The sequence below is a fragment of the Rutilus rutilus genome (genome assembly GCF_951802725.1).
Source record: "Rutilus rutilus genome assembly, chromosome: 14".
NCBI lineage: Eukaryota > Metazoa > Chordata > Actinopteri > Cypriniformes > Leuciscidae > Rutilus > Rutilus rutilus.
In genome coordinates, this window is record NC_140219.1 from 17,862,251 (window position 1) to 17,884,830 (window position 22,580).

Below are 22,580 nucleotides of genomic sequence, written 5' to 3' on the forward strand. Positions count from 1 at the left end.
ATTCATGACCGGGGACGTAATTTGATCATGGTCAACGTAAACACGGACATCACTTGAAATGTCATTGGTTTATTAACGCGGCAACAAACCTGCCATCAACCGTGACCACTCTCTCTGTTTACGCCCAAAATTGACACACACGTACTCGATAGGTGTTGTTTCTGTTGAGTTCAATGACTCCACACCGGCTCACAAGCTGAATCGCGAGCCCTCCGAAAGGCCAGCACTGTCCACGCGCGGTGAGGGGTGGAGCCTGACATGAGAAAACACTCGCTCGCGCCGCTGAGTTTAGCCTGTTAGCTAGCCGCCTGACGGCTTTAATTCAACACACTTAACAACATTCACGATGGAACATTCATACGGGATTTCAGATAGCCAATGTTTGGCCGTATCCTTTATTTGGGAGCTCAGTTGTTCATTTTCATTAGAGCTATAGCTGCTAGTAGTCTCTTTTGAAGCCATTTAGCCATGTCTTGTTAGCCGAGCTGTAATGGTAAACATAACATTTATTTTCGTTATGGCAATGTAATAAAGAGGCTTAACAGAATACAAATGCTGTACATTTTTGTTGCTGTTTGCTCTCTGCTGTCAGACAGAAGTGTCGTTTATCCAACCATATTCCATCACTGTTCTTACATTCCTAGGAATAACTTGGAACAGCATTGTGTGACATTGTCATGTCACTTGATATGATATGATATGATATGATGTGTATGTAAGGTATGACGTTGCAGCTGGAGGCTACAAAGAGAATAACACTTTTTATGGTTTTCACGCATCTTAGAGTATGTTAGGGACGTTACCTAATGGAGTTGTCCAACAAGTTCTTTGATTGTGTGAGGGAGGGAGAGAGCCATGAGTCGTCAGGCTTTCCACCCTTTTTCTCTGCCTCTTGCTATTCAATTGAATCCTTGACAGTGATTTTTTTTCAGACTGTTAGAGGACACGAGCTTAGAAGCGGACAGAAAGAACCAAGACTCCTGTCCCTGTTACAGTGTTCTGGACAGTTCAAGTGAGTAGACTCCGATCTCAGTTTTTAATTCCACATTATTCACACTAAACTTCACTTATATGTGTAAAACAGGGTTAGTTGCATAAGAAAACGTTAAAGCCTGAGAAAGTTGAGCAGCTGTTTAATCTCTGGACTGAACTGCGCATTCTGTCAGGTGGTTTATTGTTGCTGCCTGTTTGTGTTATTACACTGATGAGTGTGTGGTCGTTTTTAGCCTTTTTGACATGATTAGTTTCCAAACCCACAAATGAAGGACATCTAATTGCTAGCTATTAAACTAGAATTTCTATCTTGAGAATGCAGCTGGCTTTTAACAGGCTGCTATTTATTTATTTTTTAACAAGACATGGCTAAATTCATGATTATTGACCCTTTTTACTGACTGTGATGAAGCATTCCAACAATTATTATATATTATCTAAGCTTTTTTTGTATTTTCATTTTAAAAATGTAATGTACATAACGCTATATTACCTTGGCATTAAATTACAAAAAAACAAAACAACTAGTCAGTTAACAGCTGCAAGTGTGTTTCTAATGCAATGGCTGTGAGAATGGCAGCCAATGGCTGTTAATTTTGACATCTTTGTCCTCTGTCTGCCGTAATCAAATATTTTTTTTCCTTTTTTGCAAAGACAAGGAAACACTATCATCATGGTTCTTTATTTTGCTATTGGAGCAAATGGGAGTGCAAAAATCATATTAGCTGTAGTCTCTTATTCACCCCTATAGAAGCAAGAACCCCAGAAAAGTGAAAACGGTCCATTTATATTTGAATCTATTTGCCGGTTACTATAGATGTGAGAAGACTATGTGAAAGATTGTGCAGTCAGATGGTGTTTAGTCAGTGTGGCTTTCGCTGCATGCCAGCATGCTCCCCATTATGCTACATTCCACCTCGGTGTCCTAGAGCCTAATAAGCCTCACATGAGCACACAAACTCTTTAACTGCATTAAAAGTGTACACACTCAGCTTTACTCAAAGCTCGGGAACTGACTGGGTAAAAGAGGTCAAAAATTATATTTGTTGAATCCCTTTGTAATGAAAATAATCTTCTAACAAAAAGAACAAGGTACACTGTTGATAGTTCACCCAAAATTGAAATGAATTTAGGATTATTCACATATATTTATGAACTGAATATGCCATTTTTAAGTCTTCTTTAAAAACATATGTTTTCTTTGGCTTTTGAATAGATCATGAAATGGGTTTTTGAAGCTGATAGAATGTATGATGTTGTAATTAAATGTTTTTATTTATTCTTGCTTGATCTGTAAAGCTTTGGGTCACCTTCTGTTGTTTTAAAATGTGCTATAAAAATAAAGCCTGACTTGACATAAATATTTCGACGCACATACATGGAGCACATCAAATATGGTCAACGGCAGCTCAACCATACGTGCGTAACGCAAGAACAATCGTCATTGGTTCTCGCGTTGCAAGTAAGCATTTTTGAACTTCCATTTATCATGTTTAATGAGCTCTATGTAGATGTTCATCAATATTTATATGTGAATAAAAACTAATCTTATTAAGTGATTGTAACTCTTCAGAAGTCTTAACTGCTCTATTCATATGGATTTATTTTACGATCTCTATATGAACGTTTTGAAGAGTCAAAGTTATGGTGGAATGGACCTTCAGTGGAGGGACAGAAATATCAAAGATTTTATTAAAAATATCTTAATATGTGTTTTGAAGATGAAAGCCTTTCAGGTTAATAATGCCTTGATTGTGAGTAGAGGATGACTGAGTTTACATTTTTGGATGATAATAATAGATGATTTTGATGACGATGACGCCTCCTTGCGTTCTTCTTTTCGCCACCTCGCGCGCCCGTATCGCACAGACATGTTCAACCAAGAGATGATAATGACAGTGGTGATGGAAGAGAGAAGGGATGAGGACAAACCTGAGATGCCAAATGGAGACATCTGGCCACATATCAGAATATGTGAATCTATCCAGAATCTTGCAGCTCTATATTACAGTATGTTTCATTTAGCCTGATAGACCTTTGGGGTGGATATTTGAGCTACGTTGTCAATTGAACTTTGATGTGGCAACGAGTGCCATGGTTTAACCTCAGAAAGGAAGGAGATATTTTTGGCATGAGCAGATTATAACCATCATCACTACATTAGGCTGTTATTTGTATTGATTGAATATGAGATTGCTTAGTAAGTCTAGGCCAAATTTCCCTTGTTCATGAGTGCTGTGTTTCCTGGCAACAGCATCCATTACAGCAATTATCGTCTTCTGAGACTGAGAGAGAGCGGGCTCACTGGCAGCACAGAGGGGTTCTAGTCTTGCCTCCATGTGTTTGCATGGCACACTCAGGCAGGGAAATCTGAAGGTTTTTCCAATAATCCACTGTAATTGAATTTCCCATTGAGTGAAATGGAGGCAATACCATAAGAGGAACCTGATGCCCTGGGGTTGGCACTGTTATTGTCAGAGAGTGAAATATGGTCTGCAATTAGCCCTCCACTGTATTTAGCTGCATTTCTATAAGCTTCCCTCCACCCTCTGTATTCTGAAGCTTTGTTTTTGATGAGATAAGATTATGCTGGACCATAGTGTGTGGAAATATGAGAGCTACAGCTACATTTAAAAGTTTAGGGTCAGTACGATTTTTTCATGTTTTTGACAGAATTCTCTTTTGCTCACCAAGTCTATATTTATTTGAGCACAATTTTCAGCATCATTACTCCAGTCAGTGTCACACGATCCTTCAGAAATCATTCTAATATGATGATTTGCTGCTCAGGAAACATTTCTTATTATCGTCAATGTTCTTGTAGAAACTGAAATAAATGCAATTTATTTCAGAAGGTCTCAAGAACAGCATTTATTTGAACTGGAAATCTTTTGTAACATTTTAAATGTATTCACTATTCATTTCCTTTAAAAAATATATTTCTTTAAAAAAAAAAGATATTTTCTGACCCCAAACATTTGAACAGTAGTGTATCATTCTCAGTGTAGCTGTATGCTAAACTTATTAAGTGATCATAAATGGTGTTATCACCCTGTTTTTGAGTTTGTTTCTTTCAAAAACCTAAATGTATGAACCGACTATGTTAATATCCTGGAGCAATAAGTAGAAGGAAATCTTATGAGATGGGTTATTTGCTCTTGTAGGACTTTTCATGAATGAGTCTCTTGTTGTCAGGTTGGATATTTTGGAAAACCCTGAAGCAATTGTATTAAGCCAAGTGCCCCAGCTGTCCATCCCCATCAATAACCATTTTCAGTTAGTTCGAGGTAAGTTTCTAATGACTATTTATAGTTTACAGAAGGACTTTGTAATAGTGTAAATACATTTGCTCTCTTCTCACTAACTTATTTTTCACCTTTGGTCTCTGTGAGTGAGGCTTAGAAAACAAGCACTGTGTTTGCATGATAAAATCTCTCTCCCATGATCAAATATTTGAAAACCATTTGTCACCATAGACAGCAGCTATGTTTTATATATCCTGGTACAGTCCCCTGAAAACCTGTATAACATACCTCTCTCTGACTTTCTTTAATTTTTCCCTTTTAGAGGCTGAAGAAGCACTTCTCATTGACATCTCGATTAACAGTAAGTTTTTTTTTAATGAGCCAGCTTTTGTAAAATTAATTATTAAATATTATCAAATAAATGTTACATAATTTTCGGTTGAATCATATCTATCTGGCCATAAGCAGTGTATTGTAGCAGCGTTCAGCTTAAGCAGCTTATTGCTACTTTTATCCATTTAATTTTCTTTTTATAAACTGTATGAAATTGCAAAATATTATATGCACTGTTATTTATATGATTTGTATACTATGGGAGGTTTCTTAATGCATACTGCCTTAATTATTAAACTTAAGAAAAATGCTTTTGAAAAAGAATCAAATGTATAGCTGTGATGTTTGGATGTGAGAAAGTGACACTATTCCTCAACAGCAACGGTACGGATTCGTCTTCGAGGCGAGCAAATGCCAGAGGTTCTTCTGGAGCTGCAGGATGACGTGCACACTCAGTCTTTCTTACAACATGTGACGAAGGCCAAACAGCAAGGTGATATACCTCATTTTCCCTCCACAGGATTCTTCCACAAACATCAAGCCACATTTCTTATTTATTAACTACTCTAATCATTTATTTACCAGGGTAACCAACACCCAGTTTTATAGGTTTGTCAGTAATGAATGCTTCTTGGAAGAATTTGACCTCAGTGTCGGGCAGAAAGTTTGACAGATATACATTTTTGGTGTTGGTTTACTTTAGTTGACATTGTTACAGCCACAATTGGGTCAAAGGTTAGACCACCTGCTGCATGATTTCTCTGATTTGTTTCCACACACCTTGTAATATTCAGCTCAGGGTATGTTTATCCTTCAAACTCTTACCTTAGAGGCGTAGGCTTCATTTCCTGACATCGTCCATTGGCCGATGTATCATGTTTGAGTGTGTGCTGAAGTCTACTTAAAGCTGGAATACACTACAGGACTTTTAAAATCTGAAAAGTTTCTAAAACACTGGACATCATACACTTGCCAACTTTGTAAATGGCTATAGAGAAAGACTGGATGTCACACACTAAATGACTGATGATCGCACACTACCAGACTTTAATGTCGCTCCAAAACACAACAAACTTGCTCAGAACTAAATGTGCTAGTTCCAAGGAAATGCATGACAGAAAACAAACATGGATGTGCAGGATTTGACTGCAGTAGTTGTAGCGACTTCGGAGTTGCAAAAAAAAGGAAGAAACATCAAAATGGATTTGAATGAACTATTGGGTGTAGACGCAGTCAGTATGACCTGTACAAATTGCGACAGAGGTTTGAGGCGAGTGTTATTAAGCCTATTATAAGTCGTATCATACATTACAATATGTCTACTAAAATCACCTCAAAATATCATGTTTGATATCCTCTGACTGGATGGAATAGTCTGCTCATCTGTGCTCATACACTATTCGATTTACTGTGAAATCTGTCAGGTTAGAATGACCAATTTTGAGGATGAAATAATCAAAATGTTTTTTGTTTTTTTGAGGCAGCAGGTTATCTAGACATTAATGGGCAGAATGTATGCATGTTCTCGGAGTTTGTTTGTGAAACTCAAAGTCTGCAGACTGGTATTGACTTGAATTAACTAGCGTCCAGACTGCAAATTTAGGCATAAATATAGACAATAGTGGTGTATTCGAATCCAGCCTTCCAGCCAGGATACTTTATGCAGTTCTCTGAAATTATTAATTACTGAAGGTAAGAGAACTCAAAAACATCATGTATAAAAAATGTCAGTCAAAGATTTTTGTATTCATGAATTAATTTAAAAAAAAAAAGAAAAAGGAAGACAACAGATCATATCCAGACCAGGGAAACATTTAAAATAGGAAACCATAAAAACCTGCTTTTCTTGTTTTTGTTTTAGTTTCATTTTAGTTTATTCTGACATTCTGAGTTTATTCTGACAAAAAATGCATATCCCTCTGAGGTCACTTTGTGTACGGTACTCTGAATGTACAGATTTAGGGTCTTGCATCAAAGAGTTTGCCTTGTACCTGTGCTTTACTGTTAAATCTTATAGTAGAGCTGCCTGTACTAAATGTGATTATATTAACTTAACATGTTACTTAATATGATAATATTAAACCTTCATCAAACTACCACTGCTAAATATGTTTTGAAGGCCATTCTCAATTTTTGTCATAAATATATGAAACATCACTGTTAAATGGTCCACCTTTAGCTGAGAGGAGGAGTTCACTGCCTAGGAAGATGGAGCCTGTTGTACCTATTCCAGTCAAAGACTGCATTCCTGTTCCACCTCAAAGAGGAACCTCCAAATCCACCTCAAACATCATCAACAACAGTGCTTTAGCAAAGCCCTCAAACACAGGTATGGAATTAAAAAGGCCAGAACATAACCATTTTTACATTGGGTTACATGGCCAGATGCACCAAAGACCGTGAACGTTCTGTAACTGCTCTGTTCCTTTCTGTTTATAGACTCTGCCCTCTCGCTTGCAACAGATTTTGGGTTTGAAGAACATTTTAACCATTGTATAAAGGTGGAAGAGAAGAAGAACCAACAAAACCGTATAGTTGCACAACGAGAGCCGCCACCTCCACCAGTGCCCCCTCTTCCCCCTCGAAAAGGCACATATAAGCCATCGACTAACCTCACGGCAGGCCTGACTGCTAAAGAAAGGCCACCCTCCGCACTGAATGCCACACCTGTCAGAAATGAGTGAGTGCTACTGGTTTTAATACAGAAGCCTGTACATTTTCAGCTTTGTTAAACTCGGTGTTGTTTTTTGTTGCAGATTTCAGTCTGTAGACCGCTCCGTTTCCTGGTCTGACAGCCCATCCAACTACACCATGAGACAGACCATGATGAGCAGCCAGTCAGGGTCAAGGGAAGGCCTGCTTAAGTATCGCCTCAGCAAGAAAGAGAAAGAATATGTGGAGATTAAGAACTTTCGGTGAATGTCACATGCCTGGAAACATAATGTCAATCATTTTGTTTTGACTGATTCCAGGTGTTTGAGTAAGTCACTGTATTTTACAGGTTCTTCTTGGGCACTTGGAATGTGAACGGTCAGTCCCCTGACAGCAGTCTTGAGCCCTGGCTGTGCTGTGACCCAGAACCTCCAGATGTCTACGCACTGGGGTGAGTGGCAAAGCCATAGCCCCTCACTCCAAAATAGGGCTGCACGATATATCGCATGAGATTGTTATGCGCATCTCGTCAGTAAAGCCGGTTCCTTGATTAGTAGTAAATCGCCATCACCTGCTTTCAGATGGAGCGGCATTTACTACAAAGAGCCGTAGTTAACTGACAAGCTGAGCCGCCATATCGCATTAATTATCGCTGGCGATACGTCCGCAATATTAATGCGATATGGCTCAGCTTGTCAGTTAACTACGGCTCTTTGTGGTAAATGCCGCTCCATCTGAAAGCAGGTGATGGCGATTTACTACTAATCAAGGAACCGGCTTTACTGACGAGATGCGCATAACAATCTCATGCGATATATCGTGCAGCCCTACTCCAAAATAATGAATCTGAAACATTAGCTGTGTTCCATTACCCTTAAAATTGCGCAAATTGCGAATTGAAAATACGGCCAATGGAAACTGCAAAAATTCCCATATATCGCAATAGAAGTTTTTACACTCGCATGAGGTGGTTTTTCAGGCAATTTGAAAAAGGATTATTTTGCAAAACTGCAATGGAACCCGTTTTTTCGCATTTACAGGTCACCTGTTGTACGTAAAAGTCAATCATTCTTTAAAGAAGGCACGATATGTTTGGACGAGACAGAGTTCTTTATTAAACTCATAAAAGACAAAAGAATTACAGGAATACTGGATTCTAAACAAAGAAATGTCACCATTTATCAAGACCTCGAAGCAGATAGGAGGGTGAAACACCCAGAAACACCTCACATGTGGTCAAGTATAAAGGGATTTCCTTGCCATTAATTCTTGAATAACAAGCCAACGTCTCCTTCGATTGAAAATATGGCTTGTGGCTGCGATTATACGTAAACTTACTAACATCCGTTGCCATGATGTTTGGAATGGCTTATCGCGAGACGAAAAAATGTAGTTTTTGTCGCATAACATCGGTTAATGGAAGCGTTGCCATTTCGCAATAGTTTTTTATCGACATTTAGAAAATATCGCAAAGTTTTTGCTTAAGTCTGTAATGAAAACCAGGCTATTGTTAGCCCTGGAAACATTGTTATGGTAAATTGTTAAATATTGTTATTGACGAGCGTTAATGTATTTCACCCTTAATGGATTGACCATTCACCCACATTATACATTGTCCATTAATAGGTTTAATTGATTAAGGTCATAGTGCTTCATGCTTTGTCTAATTGTTTTCTTGTGTCTTTTGTCAGATTTCAGGAGCTGGACCTGAGCACAGAGGCATTTTTCTATATGGACTCATCCAAAGAACAGTTATGGGTTGATGCAGTACAAAAAAGCCTCCACCATAAAGCCAAATACAAACAGGTGAGTGAATGACAGCTGTTTTATGCTATTCAGCATTTAAAATGCAAAGAACAGTCTTATCATTCCTGTGGCACCCTGAAAGTTGCATTTGGCAGTCAACTGAAGAAAATATGTGCTGCTCGCTTTCATTGTTTGTGGACTTTTCATGAAGTTCTGTATGCTGTCCTCAGGTCCGTATTATTCGCCTAGTGGGAATGATGTTGGTGGTGTATGTCAACAAGGTGCACAAAGATCACATTAGAGAGGTGGCTTCTGAGTCTGTGGGAACTGGCCTCATGAATAAAATGGTATGTTTGCATTTGTTAAAATAGGAAGTGGTTTGTCAAAACTGAAAGTAATTTTAGCCTATCTTTTGGCTTAGAATGCATATATTTTGTTGTATTTGTTTTAGATATGGTGTAAATCTTAGAGTGGTATTGATTACACAAATGACAGAAATGACCACAAATCGAATGATACTTTCTATTAGTAGTTCAATCTCGGTTACCTGATAAGATTAACCTACTTTTATTACTCCATTACTACAGGGGAATAAAGGAGGAGTGGCTGTGCGTTTTGTGTTTCACAATACCAGCTTCTGCTTTGTGAACTCTCATTTGGCGGCGCATGTGGATGACTTTGAGAGGCGGAACCAGGACTACAAAGACATCTGTGCCCGCATGAGTTTCCACCTGCTGGAATACCCCCCTCTCAATATAGTGAAACATGAGTGAGTGTCACTGTCATCCAGTGTAGCCATTGTGAACCCATGATTAGATAACTATATTTTAAGCTAATATTGTACTTATATTTAAATGCTTCAATGCTTATGATTTCTCCTCTAAGTGTGGTGATTTGGCTTGGAGATCTTAACTACAGACTATGTTTGAATGATACCATGGAAGTAAAGAGACTTATTGCTGAGAATGAATTACGGAGGCTTCAGGAGTATGATCAGGTGAGACCTGGGGATGATGCCTCTTTATTATAATATTTTATCCTAATATATATATATATATATATAACATGGGTATACACTCGCTGGCTACTTTATTAGTACAATAATTCAACTGCTCGTTAACGCAAGTTTCTAATCAGCCAATAGCATAGCAGAAACTCAGTGCATTTAGGCATGTGGAGAAGAAAGGGTTAATGCACAGTCATCTCTAGGGTTTACATAGAATGTCCCGAAAAATAGAAAATATCCAGTGAGCGGCAGTTCTGTGGGCGAAATTGCTTTGTTGATGCCAGAGATCAGAGGAGAATGGTCAGACTGGTTGGAGCTGATAGAAAGGTAACAGAAATACAAATAACCACTCGTTACAACCAAGGTTTGCCGAAGGGGATATCTGAACACACAACACGTCAAACCATGAGGCAGACGTGCTACAGCAGCAGAAGACACACCGGGTGCCACTTCTATCAGCTAAGAACAGGAAACTAAGGCTAAAATTCACTCAGGCTCACCAAAATTGGACAATAGAACATTAGAGAAACAGTGCCTGGTCTGATGAGCCTCGATTTCTACTACGACATTCAGACAGAAGGGTCAGAATTTGGCATAAATAACATGAAAGCATGGATTCATTCTGCCTTGTATCAACAGTTCAGGCTGCTGCTGGTGGTGTGGGATATTTTCCTGGCACACTTTGGGCCCCTTAGTACCAATTGAGCATTGTTTAAACGCCACAGCCTACCTGAGTATTGTTGCTGACAATGTCCATCCCTTTATGACCACAGTGTACCCATCTTCTGATGGCTACTTCCAGCAGGACAAAGTGCCATGTCCCAAAGTTCAAATCATCTCAAACTGGTTTCTTGATCATGAAAATGAGTTCACTAAACTCAAATGGCCTCCACAGGCACTGGATCTCAATCAAATAGAGCAATTTTGTGCTCAATTTGATTTTGTGGTGGAACCTTTGTGTGGTGGAACAGGAGATTTGCATCATGAATGTGCAGCCTACAAATCTGGAGCAACTGCGTGATACTATCATGTCAACGGACCAAAATCTCTGAGGAATGTTTCCACCACCGTGTTGAATCTATGCCACGAAGAATTAAGGCAGTTCTGAAGGCAAAATGGGGTCCAACCCGGTACTAACAAGGTGTTCCTAATAAAGTGGCCAGTTGTGATAAATAGTATTATTAGCACAACAATTTGAGTCTAAAGTTCTGAATAGAATTTTTTTTTATATATATTTCATTTATATACATATTTTAATTATAAATATGTAATGTTTATATGCATATAAATGTATACAATTCTGAAATTCGTGTTTTTTTCAAAACATTTCAATCAAACTATTATGTTATTAATATTATTTTGTTAACATTTTTAATGAAAAAACACAAAGATATTTTCCACTTGTGTTCTCTTTTACTAATGCACCCCACTGTATTTATCTGTTTTTTTGTTATTCTTGGTTGCTTCCTCTTTTCTTTTTCCTGTGTGTGTATGTGGCAGTTCTTTAAGTGGTAGCCAAATATAGACTTCCATTTTTGCTCTGAAAGCACACTTAATTGCATCTTCTGTTTCACTTTGCCAGCTGAATATCCAGAGAAAGACTAAACGTGCCTTCGCTGATTTCATGGAAGGGGATATTACTTTCATCCCAACTTACAAATATGATGCTAAATCCGATGGATGGGACTCAAGGTAAAGTTTTTGGACATCAGGACATCTTCCTTTATACATCATTGTTTGAAGATCACTTGCTGTTAAAATGTTCTTAAAGTAAAAAAGAAAAAGAAAATGTCACATCATAATTTGGTTTTGTTCTCTGGGGTGCGTTGACAGTGGGAAATGTCGAGTACCTGCCTGGTGCGACCGTATCCTCTGGAGGGGGAGCAACGTAAAGCAACTTCACTACCGCAGTCACATGGAACTAAAGACCAGTGACCACAAACCCGTCAGCTCTGTCTTTAGTGTCGGGGTGAGGATAACTCCATTCATCATGCTCCAATAAAGGAGTTGAGACCATCACATTAATTTTATGTGTGTGCTGCAGGTGAAAATGGTGATAGAGCAGCGCTACAAGAAGGTGTTTGAAGAAATTGTGCGGGACATGGACAGAATGGAAAATGACTTTTTGCCCTCTTTGTCCCTAACCCGACGGGAGGTAAGTAATGACAGGGAGACAGACAGGTCAGTGTATCCTCTGACAAACTGCGTTGATCCTCTGGCCTGCCTCCATTCTCTCTGAGATTCCACCATATATCAGTGGAGGGTCGATAATGTTTGCACAATCTTAGCACTTCTCTGGACTGTGAGTGGATTATAGGCTAATCACATGTGCCATAATTGCTTTTAGACTGAATGCACTGGGGCAGTGTCTTTAAAATAGAAAATACTATAAAAATAAACTGATCAGCATCACCTGGAATCACTTCATCAGTGCATACTAAGGGTATTTTGTAATACCCATGCAAATACCATTACCATGCAAAAGTTGGGGTCAGTGTGTAGATTTGTTTTTGTTTTTAAAGGATGCATTAAATTGATCAAAAGTTACAGTTAAGACATTTATTATGTTATAAAAGATTAAAAGATTTCTATTTTAAACTGACTATGCCTCATACACTACCATTCAAACACATTTTCAAATTATCTCTGTTCTTTATTCCATAGTTCACCTTTGAGAATGTGAAGTTCCGTCAGCTGCAGCGTCAGAGTTTTCTCATCACTAATGATGGACAGGTTGCTTGCACCTTTGCCTTCATTCCCAAACTTAATGACTCTCAATACTGTAAGCCCTGGCTACGTGCTGAGCCCAACGAAGGGGTACTAGACCCTAGTGAGTATCTCATTTCAGTCCTGTATTTTTGTCATAAAAAAGAATGACACATTCTTTTAATGTTTGATAATGTCTTCCTTTACTTCCTGATTATCAAGATACAATTAGACACTATAGTTGGGCAGGATGTAATTTCATGACAGGTATTTTTGGAAAATAGATCCCATTTTGATAATAAATATACCTAATTTGTATCCACATTGTACATTCCCAAAGGAGCACAAAATTTGAGATGGTCCTCACTGCAGAACACAAGATCCAGGAGGCGGGGTTAGATACAGATCCAACTCCTCCCACCTTACATATACCTAAACCTACCCATCTCCACCCCCTGATCCATAAACCCACCCCTAAACCTACCAATCTCCGCCCCCTGGATCTTGTGTACTGCAGTGAGGTGCTACTGCAAAATTTCCTGGGAAATATTTGGCCAACATAGTTTTGGAATCATTGACAGGAACAGCACATCTCCAATGACACGTTTCGACTATGTCAGTGTCGATTTGACTTTTTCAGTGTATAAAACTTTCATTTTAGTTTTGGACAAAGAATTTCAATGCATCACAAATTTAAACAATTATGGATAATTTTGCCAAATTATGAAAATAGAAGAAATAAAAGGCTATTTTCTATGAAGAAATGTCATGTCAACTATAGGACACAAATATGATGTCATCTGAATTTGTTAATTTATGATGCAGACTGCGCCTATCTACCAGACTGTCTCAAATATTCCTGTTTTTTTTTTTTTATATAGATGAGACAATGGAGATCTTCCTAGAGGTGTATGTCAGTAAAGATTCTGTAACACTACTAAACTCTGGTGAGGATAAAATCGAGGACATTCTGGTGCTTCATCTGGACCGGGGAAAAGACTACTTCATCACTTTCTCTGGAAACTATCTGCCCAGCTGTTTTGGCACATCTCTGGAGACTTTGTGCCGTATGAAGAAGCCCATCCGTGAGATCCCCATCACCAAACTCATCGATCTGGTGAGGCACAGGTCACAGCTGCAGTTGGTTAGATGGATTATTATCATAGGTATCCTGTGGCTAAGTAAAGATTAGTGGCTGCCATTACAAAAACGAAAGTCGTCTTCTCACATTCTTGGCAGTGGAAAGTAATGACAGACAGTGGAGAGGAATTTTGTCCCCAGATTTTAGATAAGGAAATACCTTCAGGGTTGACATGATTCTGACATGAGGCTACAATGAAGAAGTCATGTACAAAGAGAATGTTTTGATGAGATACAGCTTGTTCAGGAGCAGTTGGTCATCATGCAAATGTTCTGTGTTGTTCATCACTGTTCCATTCTCCACTATATTCTCAAAATATAATTCGTTTTTAATTTAGAGAGTAGTCAATCATCTTTAGTCATTTTATGTTTCTATCTCTGCTGTTCACTGATCACTGTTGGTAGCTGAAAGCTGCTTATTTGTAATTATGCAATACTGTCTCTGTCTTCTCAGTGATTACGCAATGTTTCTCTATTGTCTCATCTCTCCTCCCTCCTTTACTCCTTTCTGCTCTGACCACTCCTTTCCGACCAATCATTCTGGGTCTGCATGATTCTCAGGGAGAGGATAGCTGCATGGAAAAGGTAAAGTTCCTCTTCATGCACAGAAAAGACTCATTAGATCATGCAATAGGACAGCTGCTATTATCAGGGCCTACATGTATGATTGAGGGTGACTGTCCTGTTTTTAAATGTTTGTCCCAGTGTGACAGCCTTTGGTGCTTGCCGGTTCACACAGGTCAGCTTGCTGCAGTCACTCTGCAGGTTCAGGCTAATGAATGCCACTGAGGCTTGAATCTCTCAGCTTGTATTCTGCCCCTCCTTTCCCCACCCAACTCACTGCTCACCAGCCAACGATATTAGATAAGCAGGGAGAGGAAGCAGCTCACAGCATGGTGAAACCAGCCTCACAAATCAGTGTTTGTAATTTGGAGTCAGCCGTTCTTCACAGTTGTTTTTGACTCTGATCTTGCTTCTGTGGCTCAGCATGAGTTGCATTCCTGCTAATTGCATGAGTCCCCTTATATTGTTTAGCGGTCTTAGGGCTGTCAATGTTCTCCACTTAACACGTTTCTGTGTGTGTATGAGAGAGGAATGTTATTTGTGGCCCCTTTTCAAAGACAACGTGGCTGAATTTATGTCTGTTATGTTCTTTAAAGTGCTCCTTTTTTATTTGAAAGTTTTTTTTATTTTGTTTTGGAGGTCTCCTACAATAGGTTTACATGCCTCCAATGTTGAAAAACACAAATTTTCTCATACATTGCAGCATCACCTGTTTTCTCACAGTGTCTGAAACGGTTTGATAAAAGATTCCGTCTCTCTAAACCCATTTTTTCCGAAAGCCTACTCTGCTCTGATTGGTCAGATGGCCCAGTCTATTGTGATTGGTCTACCGCTTACAGCGCATGGTGGAAAAGACACACTCATTACAATATCTGAATTTCAGCTCCGGAGGCTTCCTCAGCCCTTGATAAACAGTGATACAAACCCTGTCCCAAATCGAACCCTTATCCAGAGGTACCCGATCCTGTTCGTGGAGATCTACTGAAAGTTCAGCTCCAACCCTGCTCAAACACAACTGAAGAAGCTAATTAAGATCTTCAGGAACACTTGATAATTACAGACAGGTGTGTTGGTTCAGGGTTAGCTCTGAACTCTGCAGGTAGGATTTGGCCACCCCTACCCTAAGCCCTCGTGATCTTCCTCCGAGTCCACACGTTTAGATTGAAAAAAATGAAAAGCAGCGAAGAGCATTATCATTGCATCTCGTGCACCATTGATAAGGCTGCATGCCTGATGCACGCCTAACATTGTTTTTGCTGTCTAATGTGGATATTTTATTTTTTATTCGATTAATATTTGGAATTAATTTTAATTTAACAGGCCTAGCAGCCAATGAAGACCATAGGCTGGCATTATGCTAATATGGGATTGACATTATGCTAAAAACAGGAATTACTTACAACTTGTTTCAGGATGTTCAGAATCGGTTCTTTATTTTGGGAAACAATAACCCCATTTATCGTGCTTTGATCTTTGAAACTTTGCAGACATTTTACATTCACAAGCAGCTATATTACAGACTACATGAAAGGTAATATCCGAAAAATTGTAATAGGGGGATTTTAAACAAAGTGATCATTATTATAATGTCTGATAATCTGTATATTTAAAGGCACTATTCAAACATTGGATCTAGTGCTTTAAAAAAAGAATAATAATGAGACACCAAAGTGTACTGAATTGTGCAAAGTGCTACAAGATATTTTATATCGCTCTTCTTGAATTTAATACAGAATTAAATATAGCTTTTAAGACAATTCTCAATTTTCTCAGGAGAAATCCCGGATCTATTCCTTGTTGGACAATTCTGGAACAGAGGATAAACCTCTGAAGATTCCTAAAGAGGTCTGGTTGCTTGTTAATCACCTCTACACCAAGGCCTGCCAGCAGGTAAGCAAAATAAAGCATGAATGCACCAATGATTAGCCATAACATCTCAAATTACTAATTAGATTATTTTCTTTTTCTTTATTAAAGGAGGACCTTTTCCAGACCCCTGGCCTGCAAGACGAGCTACAAAGTATTATTGACTGCTTGGACACCAGCATTCCTGAATCCATCCGTATCCTTTCCCACAAAAAAAATAAATAAATGTTTATATATAGAAAGATCTAGAGATTTTCCCAGCAGATTGATTACTAGTGGATAGTCTGGACAAATCTCTTTCAGGGCTCTCAGAGTTACTAAGCATAGAAATGCTAATGCCTGTCACTTCAGTGAATGTGACCGAGTGGCTCCCTTTAAAACTGCTCTGACTGGCTTGACTCTCCCACACAATTCTTCCCTATGCTACTGAGAGACTGAGAATGTGCCCTCTGTTTTACTGTAATGGTCCTTGAGATATCCCTAGAGACACTGTGTTCTTTCTTTCTTTTCTCTCCCTGTCTTTTTCTTTTTCTCACTGCCATATGTTTTCTTCCTGTGGCTAAAATGTGCATTCTCACTGTTCACCGTGGTTCTCCTTGACTGCTGGTTAGCTGGCTGTAATCACTCAGTTGCTGAAGCACTATTGATTTTCTTGGAGGCTCTTCCTGAACCTGTGCTGTGTTATGAACTCTATCAGCGCTGCCTTGAATGCTCTCATGACAGCCGCCTCTGCAAACAGGTACAAATTATATTTGTATTGTCCTGACAATATAGTTCATATGCTATTTGTGGTAGTAGGGCTTGGTATCTATCTATATTCTTGATTCAGTTCGTATTTACAAGCTCTCAATTTGATTTTGTGTTCAATGTGATTAGATTCCGATTCATTTGGGTATATTTCAGTTACAATGTACATTTTGCTTAAAGGTACAATATGCAAGAATTTTGCATTAAAATATCCCATAATCTCAAGGCCAGTGTTATATATTTTGTTAAGTTGATTACTTACAATATCCCAAATGTTTCCAACTATTTTTAAATCGTGAGAAAATTGCGATTTTAACCAAGGAAACGGGGCGTTAGAGCAGGGGGGAGCTGGGAGTCGCCAGTCAATTGCGTCATATCCGCGTTACCCTCGGTTTCCGCTCGTACTGCCTGGAGTCCTGGACAAAAGCGGAAGTTGTAGTTGTAGCGTCTATCAAGCAACAAACGTTAGCTTGTTTTGTGCAGTCGTTATGGAACACAATTATTCTTTACCGATTGCAGCTGGTTCTGTCGACAAAGTATGCTTAATTTAATATTTTCCAAATGTAGCATTCGGTAATAGTTATGTTTATGTAAGGAAAGTATTATTGCTTTACATTTGTGTTTAGTTTATTGACATTGTGTATCACGTCTGGTGTTTATGGCCATGTAAATAAATATAGCATGTGTTATACATAAAGATTAATCAGTATTTTGGCAAATGATGTGGGTATGTTCGAATGTACTTTTACAGCAATTGTTTAGAACACGTAAAACTGCGCCGCGCTATCACAACAATGAATTCGACATACATCTACAACAATACAGTAACATCTATGATAACCAGTATGTAGTATTAAACCTTACTTTCATTTTAAGTCAGTCAGGAAGGAAGAAGACAGGGGTCGGCGTGACTGGGACTCGTACTTTATTAAAATAAAGCAAAACAAACAAAAGTCGCGCACAACGCGCATTCACCGTGGCAACCGCGACGGCACAAAACAGTTCAAAATGAGAGCTCGGATCCACCGGTCTTCAGTCTCTCTCTCATTCCAGCGCGCGGCTTATAAGCGGTCTCTCCACGCGGATCACAGCAATAAGACACAGGCGTTCGTCATTTGCACTTGACCTACTTGCTCGTCTCTTCTCTCTCCCGTTACAGACCGCGCTGAACCACGCCCCCCTCGCCACAAAAAGCATGTCATTATAAAAAAAAACTTAACCTCATCCATGAACATGATTTTTCGATTCCCGTCTGACTGATTTACATCCACGGTGGAGTTTAAAACGACAGTTCCCATCATTCCAAGCTCCTTCACATCGTCATCAAGCTACGCCGTTGTTGTTGTTTGGAATGTAGCGCCCTCTCGTGGCAAAAAAATCCTGCATATTGTAGCTTTAAATGAAAGGAATTGTCTCTCAGCTATTGATGTAAATTAGATGGAACCTTCTAAGTTGGTACATACAAAAACATTATTTCACAAAATTAAGAACAGGGTCTAAACTATGCAGTTCAATTGCTATTTATTTATAATAATCAACACAAGATGCAAAAAAACAAAAATTAAACTTTAAATTGCATTGATTATTTTATAAAACTGTTAATATAATGTGCAAATATTATAAATACTACAAACTCATGAACATATAAATTCCCATGAAAAAACCTGGAATGGGTCACTGGACACTGCTGTTCATAAGTTTGGGGTCAGTATATATATATATTTTTTTTTAGCAAGGATGCATTAAATTGATCAAAAGTGAAAGAAAGACTTTTATAATGTTTCTGTTTAAAATAAATGCTGTCATTTAACTTTCTATTGAAAGAATATTTTTTTATTAAACTATTAAAAATTCAGCTTTGTCATCACATATGTTAAAATAGACAAAAGTTATTTTAAATTGTAATAATATTTTACAGTATTATGGTTTTTACTGTTTTTTTTTTGTTTTTTTTTATCAAATAAATGCAGCCTTATTGAGAAACAGATACTTTTTTCAAAAACATTATAAAAATCCAACTGACTTTTGAACAGTAGTGTATGTATAGGGCAGTGTATATATACGTACAGTATTAACTATCCAACCATATTTATACATAATACACAAGATCATTCAAATGATTAATCAAAACTATTTTAATGTTGATCATGGAATTATATCTAAAAATGCTCTTAGCACATTGAAAAATCTAAGTTTAAAATTTTATTTTAAACCTAGAAATAAACAAAGTTTAAGAATTAATTGTTTGTTTTTCCTCTAAACAACAGCTAATATCTCAGCTCCCACGAGCCCATCGCAATGTGTTCCGGTACCTGATGGCCTTCTTGAGAGAATTACTCAAACACTCTTTTGACAACAACCTGACCGCCAACCTCCTAGGTGAGTCTGACTTGAGGCCCTTTCATACGGGAATGTGATGCAATGGGAGACGAGCAAAAAGTAGCAAAACGCTTTCACTGGCGGTGCTCGAGCACCTAAATTCCTGCCTCTTCCACAAGCACATCTCTTTGCGTTTTATCTTTTTTGTTAGTGGCAGCGCAGCTGTATAGGCTTTAACCAATTATTGAACAGATTTTTTTAACAACCAATCAATCATTGAACATTTCACTGAGCTCATATCAGACTGTTCAAAACATGATGGAGAAGATCGTTTTAAATGTAGTGGAATTTCCCAATCAAAAATACCATACAGAGATATAAATGAAGAAATAAAATCCATAGCGTGTGTGCACAAGTTGTTTTGCCAGATAAAAAGCTAACTGTGTCTGACATGAAAACTATGCTAGTCATATTCCCATGAAGTGATAAATAACACAAACCATTTTTGTTATGTTTAATCTATTTAGTTTTTAGTAAATACAAATGTTACCTTGTCGATTGTAAATATGGCAACGTTCGCTCTGAGACCGTGACGCGAGCACCGCCACAACTGCACAAAACGCTTCCACTATGAGAGAAAGCAGCAGCCACATGGCGACTACACCACTTGCCATGTCCCGTGTGAAACGGCCTTTATTCTATTCGCAGCAGATTGCAAACATTCAGGTGCGTTACTGTTGTATTGTTTCTTGTACCTCTTGTCCAGCTACTCTCTTCGCAAGCCTCCTCATTCGGCCTCCTCCCAACCTTGCTGGCAAACAGACACCACACGATCGTCAGAAAGCCAATGACTTCATACTGGGGTTCCTGATGGGAGGCGATGAAGACTGAGGGAGAGGACTGCAGAATGAGGTGTTCAGGTGGTTCTGAAGCAAAAAAGACTCTTGAGGTGTGTTTGTGGCTGGTCTTCTGGGAGTTAAATGGGCCCCCCTGCACTAAGATGGCTAACGGCCTCCGTGATGAAAGTTTGGCACTGTTGGATAGTTCTGTTTTGCACAGACATTGCCCATTGGTTACATTATGCTGTTCTTCTGTTGCTGCTTCAGAGGAATAGATGTCAGTTTATCTCTGCTCCCTGAATGTGTTGTTCTGGGAGTATTAATAACTACACTTTAACCCTTACAAACCTCATCTTTTTGACTAGCATCCATAATCCTACGTGCAGCCCCAGTTTCTCTGGTTTTGACCTCTGGATCAGTGCTGTAATGCCAAATCCGATATTCCCGACCATATTTGACTGAATGCGACTAATTGCTACTCAAAAGAAGGTCTTTGTTACACTAAAGGAAAGTCATGTATTGGAGATTGTATTGACTGCTGCTGCCAGTTTAAACGCTCCCTCAGAGCCCAGAGCACATTTTTCCACCTGTCTCACGCTTCCTTTTCTCCTTTGAAAAATGACCTTCACAAAGAAGTGTTTCTGACAAGGTGACTTAGACAATCGACTACCTTTCAGAGTGGAGAAGTCTGGACTATGATCTTTACTCACAGTTCTATCTGAATCATGATGAATCAGCCGACTTTGTCCATTGTGGTGTGCATGTTATTTATGTTTTCCAGTCTCGTACATCCTTGTTGTCCTCAGCATTGGGCATTTGTATGTCCTCTACAGATGAATATCTGTTATCCTTCAGAAGAGACTCTTCAGTCTGTTGTGATTGCACATTCAAACCCATAATCCTTAGTCATCTTCAATAATAGCAATGAGTGTCAACATCAGATGTGGTTGTCTTTATCAGATCTGGACTGATACTTTTATTCTTTTGAGGTCTTATTCTTTTACAGATCTTCTCTGGATCCTGTTGTGCTACAGAGACGTTAACATTTTAACTGATGTGCTCACTGGATCTTTTATTGTTCTGTCATGTCCTGTAATGATGATGCAAACGTGGTCCTTCTATATGTATGCTGTGTGTTATACTAACCCAGACTGGGATAATTTTGTGTATGTTTACAGTCTTTGTGTCCTTTGTTGGTGTTGTTTCATGTTACATTTACACTTTATATTTCCATGTAGTGACTGGCATATGTTTCTCTCTCTTGATCTCATAGTACATATTGGGATTCTGTTGATCTTGTTTGTGAGTGCCGACTGAAATTCTGCTGTTTTTTACTCCTTGCGCCAGTCAGTCTGGTTTTGTTGAACAGTGTGTGAAGAGGAAGTCTCTTCTGCTATACCAGCATTAATCATCACCCCAATGCTAAAATATTATTGTAACACAAACCACTAAAGCTGTTTCTCCACGTAATGCGTGTGACATGTTGCCCCTGTCCACTAGCGATATTTCCTCAGAATCTCACAGGAAATGTTTTGTGTGAGTCTTGCAACTTGGAAAAGAGTTGTAATCAGTTTCCGACCAACTCTGTGTCCTGCCTTCCTTTACTTTTAGACATAAATATGCAAAAATGGTTGCTTTAGGGGCACAACAGCTTGTCACTGGGACAGTGCTTTTAAAGGGACGGCTTTGTATCTTATCTACCCCTAAAAGGTGCATATTAGTACCTTAGAGTAGAGTAGTCATACAGTATGTATCTTTAAGGTACTGCTGTGAACGTTTTAGGGCTAAATAAGGTACAAAAATGTCCTTTGGGCGCTGCCCTAGTAACAAGCTTGTACTATTTTTTGCACTTTTCTTTTTCTGATAGTGTTGAAAACTCTAAGTAGTGATGTTCTGTGAATGATATTGTCTGTGGCTCAATGTCCTTCAGTGATCCACTCTCAAATCTCAGTCTAAATCACTTCACATCTGCTGCCATATTTACAAGCTTGTGTCTTTGTCTGAGCTTTCTTGTTGGGTTTATGTTTTCTAATTTCTGCTTTGGAGAGGGCCACCATAGAACTCGGCTGAAATCACTTTTTTCAATGCCAATAGATGATGTATCTGGGAGGACCTCATTGCAGATGGCCATTATACAGATTTCTGGTGTTCTGTGATCACCACCCCATCTGTTTGTTTATTTTTGTCTCTTGTCTTTCTTTCCATTCAGTTTTTGGAATGATCCTGGTACTTTGCAGCTGGGTACTTGCACATACTTTGTTTTATTTTTGGGGGGTGGGACATCTAATTTATTCAATAAAATAAAGACATTATGAACCTATTATTGGGATTTCTTGAATTCTTTTTTTATCTAGTGTCTATTACTATTGCATTGCTCAATCTTATTACTGGAGTTTGTTCAAATAATACTAAGTAATACTAGTG

The 22,580-nt window shown here is 38.6% G+C and overlaps 1 protein-coding gene across 2 annotated transcripts; it reads left to right on the plus strand.

Annotated features, from left to right (window-relative positions):
- On the plus strand, positions 1-22,476 carry ocrl (OCRL inositol polyphosphate-5-phosphatase). Of its 2 annotated transcripts, XM_084430434.1 has the most exons (24): positions 1-388; positions 933-1,012; positions 4,189-4,280; positions 4,561-4,599; positions 4,951-5,064; positions 6,751-6,900; positions 7,011-7,251; positions 7,328-7,486; positions 7,573-7,674; positions 8,915-9,029; positions 9,200-9,316; positions 9,557-9,738; positions 9,855-9,966; positions 11,558-11,667; positions 11,809-11,944; positions 12,020-12,130; positions 12,640-12,805; positions 13,563-13,798; positions 14,383-14,406; positions 16,159-16,275; positions 16,363-16,447; positions 16,863-16,990; positions 19,266-19,377; positions 20,084-22,476. In XM_084430434.1, exons 1-24 carry the CDS (start codon positions 347-349, stop codon positions 20,206-20,208), a joined length of 2,895 nt encoding a protein of 964 aa, XP_084286560.1. In that variant the 5' UTR covers positions 1-346; the 3' UTR covers positions 20,209-22,476. The 2 variants fall into 2 exon arrangements, with proteins under 2 accessions (XP_084286560.1, XP_084286561.1); XM_084430435.1 differs by lacking the exon at positions 14,383-14,406 and having other exon boundaries at positions 4-388.
- Positions 22,477-22,580: the final 104 nt, after the last annotated feature.